Source organism: Canis lupus, chromosome 38 (genome assembly GCF_003254725.2).
Source record: "Canis lupus dingo isolate Sandy chromosome 38, ASM325472v2, whole genome shotgun sequence".
NCBI classification, from domain to species: domain Eukaryota; kingdom Metazoa; phylum Chordata; class Mammalia; order Carnivora; family Canidae; genus Canis; species Canis lupus.
In genome coordinates this window covers 18,208,702-18,219,087 of record NC_064280.1, presented here as the reverse complement: position 1 = coordinate 18,219,087, position 10,386 = coordinate 18,208,702, and the positions used below count along the sequence as shown (strand labels likewise).

General features: G+C 41.2%; 1 protein-coding gene across 4 annotated transcripts in view; it reads right to left on the bottom strand.

Moving 5' to 3' along the window:
• Positions 1-9,595: 9,595 nt before the first annotated feature.
• The window catches only part of TMCO1 (transmembrane and coiled-coil domains 1), a 51,137-nt gene continuing 50,346 nt past the window's right edge, over positions 9,596-10,386 (bottom strand). For 2 of the 4 annotated variants that reach the window (XM_025420924.3, XM_025420925.3), the window contains one exon: positions 9,596-10,171. In XM_025420924.3, coding sequence (XP_025276709.1) covers positions 10,073-10,171 — 99 coding nt within the window. In that variant the 3' untranslated portion in view covers positions 9,596-10,072. The remainder of the gene's footprint in view (positions 10,172-10,386) is intronic. The other 2 variants (XR_007409063.1, XR_007409064.1) reach the window with 1 other exon arrangement.

Below are 10,386 nucleotides of genomic sequence, written 5' to 3'. Positions count from 1 at the left end.
GGAGAGTCCAGTAGGAAAGGGAAAAGGTAACACACCTGCCGGGTGTCTACAAGGTCTGTGTCTTATGCTCAACCACAGGGAGCCCTCCCACTGGCCCCGTTACACCCATTCTAGAATCCTCGGTGTGTGTGGTCCGTTCTCCCTCCCTTGCTCAGTGCAGGGGACAGGTGGCTCCAAGAGCAAAGCGCGTCACCCCCTAGACCAGCCAGCGGAGCCAGTTACCATCACTAGGTGGCGCACGCCCCCAAGCAATAGGCGGAGCAGGCCCTGCCCTAAAAGTCAGAAAACTAGAGAAAGCAAACCCATACAACAAAAAAGGAATTCAAGAAAGAGCTCAACAGATTCAAATACCTATCGCTTTTTGAAACCTTGACCACCAAGTTGCTTTATCCTGTACCCCAAAACTTGAGGCTGGGTGGATATTGGTCAAGATAGAAATATCCCTGCAGCAGGTGGTAGCAAACAGCGAGATACAGAATAAGAGGCTGACGGCCCAGCAAGGACCTGATGATGGCTCCCACAGGCAGCCCATCTCCACCTCGGATGGCCTGAATCATCATCCATACAGCTTAATATTAGTAACCTACTCAAAAGCCATTTTTCCCTTGTCCTAGGCTAGCAGAGCCCTGATTTTGCTCCAGTGTCTAAGTCCCCTCACATAATTAGGGCAAGTCACGAGCCAACCAGATTTCTTATTCCCCTTGGTATTGATGGGTTTGGGGATGGACATGTGACCCCAATCCAGTCGGTGAGCACTGGAGAGGCCGGGTATCTTCTAGGAAAAGATGCCCCCCCCCCTTTTTAAAGATTTTCTTTATTTTAGAGAGAGCGAGCGAGCTGGGGGAGGAGCAAAGGGAGAGGAATAAGCACACTCCATGCTGAGCCCAGAAGCCCATGCGGGGCTCGATCCCATGACCCTGAGATTGTGACGTGAGCTGAAATCAAGAGTCAGACCCTCAACTAAGTGAGTCATCCAGGCGCCCCAAGATTTCCTACTTAAAAAAATTTAATTTCTGTTGTTTAAGCCACTCGGTTAGTGGTACACTATTGGAGCAGCTCTAGCAAACCAATCCAGGAAGCCAATGGAGAGTTTTGAGCAGAAGAGTTGCACAATCCGGCTTACTTTTGCTACGTTACAAAGCGTGGAATCAAATGGACCAGTTAGGCTGCTGATGCAGTAAGCTCGGGGGGTGGGGTGGGGGGGGAGGTGCCCACTCGGGGTGGGGGGGGGAGGTGCCCGCGGGCCACAGCAGTGGTTTAGGTAGAGGCAGTGAGAAAGGCAAAGCCCAAGAGAATATGCTGATTGCGTGGGTGTGAGGAGTGTGGGCGAGAGGAACCAAGGGTGCCTGCATCTTACTCATCTTCAGCTTGTGGGGCCTCCCCTCCTCCTAGGTACTCTTGTCATTTTGTGTTGACATCTCTTTTTCATTTAAATAATATCCCCCAGAAATTGGTCTTCTTCCTTCACAGTCTATAGATTCTCCTCATAGATCACAGCCAAACCTATGACTTTGTCACTAGCATTTCGATGACTCCCTGATACATGGCTCCGTCTTTGATCTGCCTTCTGAGTGCCAGAAACACACCCAGACGCCATCAGGCATTCCCGCCTAGCTATCCTACAAGCTCCTTTCATTCGTTTTGTCTAAATGGAATCATTATTTCCCCCCCAAAGTGTGCTTCTCTTCCTATATTCCCTTCAGTGTACCTGGGAAGTTCAAATGTGGCTTCAGCTTCAGATCTAGGGGCTTAAATAGTGTTGTCAAACTCCCTTCTCCCTCCCTGCTCCCCCCCCCCCCCCCATATCTCTGCTCTACTTCTGTATGTTTATTGGATTTATTCTCTGGTTCTTTTATATTCACCAGAAAAAAATGGTGAACGGTTTGAGCCTATGTACTCAGAGCTTGTGATCCAAAAGCATGAGAGGCCTTCGCTTTCCTTTGATGTCCTTATCAAATATTAGAGTAGTTCCTAGTTGGTTTTGTTTGGCCCACATGCCCAGTCTGGAGCCCAATTACGGGGCCAGAAGATAGAGTACTCTAATTGGCTAGCCTTGGTTCTATGCCCATCTTCAAGGGGACAATGTGAATGACACGACATACCACACGGAGCAGGGGAAGTATGGTTCCCTAAAGGAAACTGTTACCGGAAAAAGGAATGCCAACAGTAACAGGGGACCTAGACTCCAGTCAGACACCATTATATTCACAGTGATTCAAAGGATTACTTAGAACACTTAATTTTTATGTGTTCACTTGTCTATTTGACATCTACTTCCCTCACCCAGTTGGAGCTCATCAAAGAGTGACTGTGTCTTTTTGGTGATCACAGCATCCCCTGGCACACAGTAGGTGTTCAGTAAGTATCCGATGAATGGTTGGCCTCCTAACCCATCCAACACCCTGCCTTTTCTAATCTACGTCCACCCTGCCACCAGAGTGATCTTAAAATGTCAATCTGATTGTGCCATTTCTCTGCTTGTAATCACTGGCAAATTGGGAGATTTCAAAATTCCTCAGGTAAATCATGGATAGATAGACCTCATGTCTATCAGTCATGAGGCTTGTCAGTTCTCCATTCCTCCCTAATGCTCCAGTCAACTTCAACTATCTACTGTTTCTTGCCTGCTTACTTTTGTTATGTTATTCTGTCTCCAATGCTTTTCTTCCAACCTTTTCTCTGCCACTTCCAAAAAATCCTTCAGAATTTGGCTGTTGCCAACTTTTGGAAACCGTTCTTGGATCTGTTAGACATCCTCCTCTGTGCTCACAAAACAATAGTGTTCCTCTCAGCCTACGTTGTTGATTTATTCAAATGCTGCCTGTCTATATTCTAAGCTCCTCGAAGGCAAGGGTTTAATACTAACTTTTGCTGACCAGTACCCAAAATCCTCCCCAAAGAGAATCAATGGTTTCTTTCTCTATTCGTAGCTACTTCTATGGCAGTATACATCACAATCATCAATGTGGCTCATCCTTCTGGAGGATACTGTATCATTAATCCCTGCACCTGCCCTGGTGCTGCTGGGTTGCTCTGCCCTAAAAAGTCAACTGCGGAGTAGAATCACATGCAAAAATATTAAATGTACTCCAGACACTTTTAACTTAAAACATACAAATATACACCCATTCACTATTGTTTGGAGTCTCACTATTTTTGTGTGTTGTATGTGTGTGTGTGTGTTGGGAGGGGGTTGGGGTTTGTTTTCTTTATTTTGGTTTCTTGGTTTTGTTTTGATCATGACTGGCTCATTTATTCCAAAGAATTATTATTTGTTTTCCATGAATACTTTTTTAGCAGTAACACAAAAGAACCAAACATTTGCAAGTTTTTAAAAATTGGAAGAATTCAAATAGAACCTGTAATGACAAAAATCCCATATTTTACGGTGGATGCTTTCCAAAGATAAAATGTTTATAAACCAAAATGTATCATCTCTGATTTCCAGTTTTGGTTTCTTTAATGTGGAAAATGAACTGAAACACTAAGAAAGGACAGAAGGGCTGAATCTTTCTACATTTTTACTACTTTTTTCAGGTTCTGTTATTTCACCCACAAATACGTCAGAGCAATTATTTTTAGCAACTTGCTTTTATTGAGTCATTCCAAAACATTCAGTTTTCATAGATGCAATTCTTTTTGCCTTCACATTTCATTGATTTGCATAATATTTAGTCAATTTACATGATTAAAATTAACAAAACAAATAGCATTCTGCAGTCACGGGTGGGAGCTGGCGGACATAAGCATGGCTAAGAGCATTCGGTGCACTGTGAGCATCAGTCAGCATGCTCTGCAGGGGAGCAGAGAGGATGCAGAGGAAGGCCTGAGTAAGAGGGGGTTGGATACAGGACCTCTGACTATTTACCCCATTTTCCAGATGAGGCAGCTGAAGCTTAAAAAGAACTGGCCCATTTTTAATAAGTTTTCATATATGAAAAACTCAGAGATACAGAGAGGAGAAAGAACCTGGCCGTCTAAAGGTCAAATAAAACTTATTAGGAGGTGGTACTTGAAATGAGTCTAGAAGGGGACAGGAGGAGATCACACAGGTAAGCAGGGGAATATTCCAAGCAGAGAAAACAAGGGTGATAAAGTCCAGAAAGACTGTAAAAAATGAAGAATTCTCAAAATAAATTCTGCTGGAGTCTAGGTTTATCAGGGTATGAGGGGGCAGCAGAGATCCACACTGAGATGCTTTTCTGTGCCAAAGAGTTTACTCAGAGGCTCCTGGGAGCCACTGGACCACTTTCCTTGAAGAAGAACACAGTTAGACTTCTTTTTTTTTTTTTAAATAATTTTTATTTATTTATGATAGTCACAGAGAGAGAGAGAGAGAGAGAGAGAGAGAGAGGCAGAGACACAGGCAGAGGGAGAAGCAGGCTCCATGCACCGGGAGCCTGATGTGGGATTCGATCCCGGGTCTCCAGGATCGCGCCCTGGGCCAAAGGCAGGCGCCAAACCGCTGCGCCACCCAGGGATCCCCACAGTTAGACTTCTATCTTAGAAAGATGCTACATGTCAGGATAGACAACAGGCCAGAGTAAGGGGGGCTTCCAGGGAGGCTGCTGCAGGGGAGCTGAGGGACAATGAGGAGGGCCTGACTCTGGGGGCATCCACACACGGTACTCTCTTCCCACAGGGCCTACTGGCTTTATCCAACAAGGACGGGCAAGGACATTATCTTTCCATATATGTGGGGGCTTATGAGTGGGGTTATACCCACAAAAGAAGTAGGATAATGACTAGCTCAGTGCCTCTCTGTATGTAGGTTAAATACGCTTTTTTGGGCTAGCCCAGAAACCTAGTAAAACATTATATATCATTTTTATAAGGCAAAATTAAAGAGCATGTCCTAAAAGTTGAAAATAAAATCAAACAAATGAATAAACTCAAAGAAACGATTCCAGGTAACTTGAAATCTCAGTGATTTGCTATGAAGTCAGAGTAAGATGTATCTTAAAGAATTCCACCCTTACCAAAACAAACAAACAAAAACAACAACAAAACCCCACCAAAAAAACCAACCCACCAAACTTAAACTATTTCTAGTAATCATATTGTTGGCAACAATAATGGTAATTACATTCTGAGACTTCTGGATAGATATTAACGGGATTATGTTAGTGAATTATGTGATATTGTAATTCTATCACTTCTGGTAGTGGAAACTGGAATTCTTAGGATGGGATAAAAGAGATATGGATTAAAGAAATTAAGTAAAAATTTTGAGGCCCTAAGTTTAAGTAGGGAGTAGGGTATCAGTATAAATTCATAATGTAATTTATCTTAAAATGACAACAAAAAACGTACTGCCTATCTTAGTCCACAAAAAAGGCCTAGAAACGTAGCAATCCAGTCTCAGGGAGCATCCTCAGTGCTCTGATTACAGTGTCCAAATACCATTTTCCAGTAAAAAAGAACCAGGCCTCCTTGGAAAACGTGTTGCTTTCAAGTCAGGCAGGAAATTTAAGATGGTTCTGAAACATCTGGTCGTATCACTCAGCAAGGATGCTCCCAATGACAACTAGAGTCATGCCAAATGGACCCAGAAGCCAACTTCAAAAGCCTCTCATTGGCTAAAAATGGTAGAATTTCAGTATCCACAAGAAAAATAATTTCAGTGACTTGAAGTGAATCAACTGCTAATCACACACACTCACACAAAAATTGTTCACCACAGTCATTCACACTAGTGAATGACTGATTATTCTGAAGACCAGACAATCCAACTTTTATTCTGGCTTTCCCCCCAAAAAATTTACCATTCTGTAACCAAAAGTAGATGGAGGGGAAGGGTCTATCTATAAAGGATTTTAATAAACTGAAGAGATATAAGAAATTAGAACATCATTTTTTAATCTCAACTAATTAATGGATCAAAAAGCTGCTAACATCTGGCAAGTTGAATTTAAATAAAATAAAATAAAGAAGGAAAAAGCTGCTAACATCACAAAAAGAGACAACTAATAAACAGTTAAGTAAAACAGGTATGCAATCAGCAAGACCCGAACTAAGGGAAACTCTACAGGATAAACAGCTCAGTTTCTTCAATAAATAAATTGCAAGGGGAGAAGTGAAATAAACAGTGAGGAACTAAAATCTGAGTGGACTCCAAACCCTACAGCATCAGCATCACCTTGCACTTGTTAGAAGTGCAAATTCTCAAGTGCCACCCCAGACTTAGAAACTCTGGGGGGGATCCCAGCAGTCTGTTTTAATAAGCCTTGTAGGGGATTCTGATGCACTCTAGTTTGAAAACACTACAAGAGACTGGAGGAGATTTATAATGCTTATCAGCCATATGTAATATGGTCTTATTTGGCTCTTGATTCAAAAAAGATTGTAATGAATTTTGATATCTTTAGACAACTTACGGAATCAAGAAATTATTAATTTTTTAGGTTATATAAATGATGTTAAGATTATACACACACATAAACAGGGCAGCCCTGGTGGCGCAGTGGTTTAGCGCCGCCTGCAGCCCGGGGTGTGATCCTGGAGACCCGGGATCGAGTCCCACATCGGGCTCCCTGCATAGAGCCTGCTTCTCCCTCTGCCTGTGTCTCTGCCTCTGCCTCTCTCTTTCTCGTTGTGTCTCTCATGAATAAAAAAAAAAAAAAAAAAAAGATTATACACACACACAAACATATTTAAAAGCATTGAGATATTTAGGGATAAAAGATGGGATGCCTAGGATTTGCTTCAAAAACACTATAGGAGGCCGGCTGGGGTAGATCTAAGATTGGCCACGAGTTAGTACTTGTTCAAGTTGAATAATGGGTATCTCAATGTTTTTTATACCTTTTAAGACTTTTTCAGATTTTTTTCCATTTTAAAAAGTATAAAAACTCAGAGATAAACGTAAATTAAAAGACTGTAACTTGGGATCCCTGGGTGGCGCAGCGGTTTGGCGCCTGCCTTTGGCCCAGGGCGCGATCCTGGAGACCCAGGATCGAATCCCACGTCGGGCTCCCTGCATGGAGCCTGCTTCTCCCTCTGCCTCTCTCTCTCTCTCTCTCTCTCTCTGTGACTATCATGAATAAATAAATAAAATCTTAAAAAAATATTAAAAAAAAAAGACTGTAACTTAATCAGAATTAAAGCAAAAAAAAAAAGAAAAAGAAAGTATAAGAAAGTATATGGCACTTTTACTTGTACTGAAGGTCAGTACTGAAATACACAAAGGTGTAGGTATACCAAAAAACCCCTAGTACCTATCAGTACGTGGCAAAGTGATTTTGACTTGGATGTATGGGAATTCTGGATGTTCATCAAACCACTGATGTCACTGTAAGTCCCTGATCCCACCGAAGAGGATGACTTCTATGGGAAATCAGGGACCACAGTCTAGTTAAGGGCCTATGAGTAACTACACCCATTTCCTTTCCAATTTCCAGACTGACTGAGATTTTGAAATGCTATCTGTTAATAAATTCAGATTTACCTGCATTTTTTTGAATGTTTACTGCTTCAGCATATTATGAGTGCAACCTGAGTAGGCTAATGCAGGCATTAAAAATGCTTGTTTTTTTTCCCCTTAAACTAGATGGTCTGGATCTAGTCATCCAAATGACTAGTCTTGAAAATTTTTCAGGGTAAGTAATTAAAAAAAAAAACTAATTATGGGGTTGCAATAGCCCTTAATATATCCTTGAATTCACTTTCTTGTGATGTGGTAGCTTTATTCTTTTGTAACACATCTATGGTGCTCTTTTAGAAACAGGGTGAATAGCTGTTACTCTCCTTCTCCCCTTTTACTCTCCCTCTTACCTTCTTCTATTGAAATACACTTTATGAAAACCTAGTCCATGGGACGCCTGGGTGGCTCAGTGGTTGAGCATCTGCCTTGGGCTCAGGGCTTGATCCTGGGTCTGGGGATCGAGTCCTGCATTGGGCTCCCCATGAGGATCCTGCCTCTCCCTCTGCCTGTGTCTCTGACTCTCTCTGTGTCTCTCACGAATAAATAAATAAAATGTTAAAAAAAAAAAAAAGGTAACCTAGTCCATGACACATTTAATTAGAAAGTACTATCATCAAAACCTAAGGAGGTAGCCAGTAGGATGGACCATGTATTCTCACTTTACAAAGACATTGGCAGAATTTTCAGTGTGGTTCCTTCTCTTTTTAGGTTTTATTTTAGACAGTCCATCACTTTTGTCATCATGTTATCATGATCATTATTTTCGTCACGATCATTCTTTTAGCTATTATTTTGCCCAGAATGGTCAATGACATGGGGAAAAGACCATTAGAAATCATCACCATCCAACATTAAACACCCTGTCTGATAAAAGTAACCTAGAAATAAAGATTTCTGTTCCATTTCATCTGCTTTTATGGAGTTTTTGCTGTGTTCCCACCCATGTGACTGCTTTAAGAAAAAAACGAAAAACAGAAAAAAACCCAACTTTAGGGTTCACATTCTTGACCTGAAGAGATAGGAGCGGTGGGAAGAGAATCAGCACATACCTACGGGGAAGTACTGACGAGCCCGGACTATGTAACTTTAGATGGCTTCACTTCAAATCCTGACTCTGCCACTCACTAGCTAAGTGATAGTGAGGAAGTTACTTAACCTCTCTTGTCTCAGTTTCATCTTTTAAATGAGGGTGAGAACAGTCATTACCTTATGGAGTTTTCTCAAAATAATTAACTAGATAACCCATAAAACAATTAAATTTATCCATACAGTTTATCAATTTGTGTTGACCATTGTTTCTTATATCCCACACCTTCCTCCTGGTATTCTTTTTCTGTCCTGGCAACACATATATATTTCTTTTTTTAATATGTAAGTTCTATGCCCGTCATGGGGCTTGAACTCATAACCCTGAGATCAAAAGCTGCATGCTCTACTGACTAAGTGAGCCAGGCACCCTGGAATCATATCCTTTAATAATTCAGCTATCTTGGATTTTGTAGCTCTGAAAATACTGCTCCCAGTTTTACCCCCAAACTTATGGTTTAGCAGTACATAAAATTCTAGGCTGATAATTATTTTCCTCAGCACTGAAGGTATTATTCCGCTGTCTTCTGGATTTTATGCCATTCAGAAGTTTGCTATCAGTTTAGCAGTTGTTACTTTGCAAATGACATGACCTCTCTCACTGGTTGAATACATGCATCTAAGGAGTATGTATTTGTTACTAGAGTATCACTCCATACAAGATTTCCAATTTCATGGATCAGGCAGGGGAAGATCACGGTAAAAGCATCCTCTCATTTTTCATGAAGGACCATGGCAGGAACTAAAGGCCATTGTGATCAAAAGGAAGCTCTGCAAGACTGCATACCTATACCCTCGCCTCCGGGAGATGACTAAGAGTGACTTCCCAGGAATCCAGCAGGGTATAAAAGGGATGCTGAGGACTCTCATTTTTACACTCACGTGAGTTACTTCTTTCCTTTCCTCTCATGCCTTCTACTTCCTACAATAGGACAAGTCTATATTTTGAGCTTATAAGGCAAGTATGATAAAATAGTACATTTAAAACTTTTAGTTTAGCCCTTTGTGGCCAATGTTTATGTTCAGATTACTAAAAACATGTATCTAGGAATATGGTACAAAACAGATCTCACCTTGTAGATGAAATAGCTAAAATTTTGGCTTCTTTATTCATCTTCGGTCATATATTTGGCTTGGAAACAATGTACAACAAATAGTTCCAATTAAGATATCACAAACTGAATTTTTCTTCCAGAACTCTAAATGCTCATGGAGAGCCAACTTCCATGGTACAAGGCACATAGCACACACTTGAATCGGTCCCACAGAAAATATTCATGTAAGCCAAACAAGAAAGATGCTATTTGTTTCTCATTACATAAACATCACCTGAACTTATCTAACCAACAAACATATTTTTTTAAATTAATCTGTGACTGAAAGTACTATCATGTTTGTTGGGTGCCATTCTCATTAGAATAATATCCAAAAAGTCTAAAAATAACTCAGAACTAGAAAGTGGCCCAAGCCCTAAGGCTGTCTATGGCTCCTGCTACAAAATAGTTGCCAGTCTAATTTGAATGTTTAAAAAGAATGACGGGTATTACAGGGTTCTTCTTGATTTCAAGAAAATTTCCCAGAAGGAGGTGGAGGGCCAAGAAATCCACCTGCCTGCTTGGTGGCAGCACGTGAAGGGGCAAGACCAAGAATCTTCTGGATGTTCTGTGAAGAAAACAGAATTAAAATTCAGTTTTAATATGAGATATTGAGAAGAGTGTTTAACATAGATCCCATATGAAGAGAAGGCATACAGATTAAAAGTACCGTTATGATCTAAAACTGGACAATTACTACCATGTTATTTTTTAAAAGGCCTACAACATGATGGAGATCATAGAAGAATAAAAGCCCTCTCACCTAATGTGACCTTGGTCTAC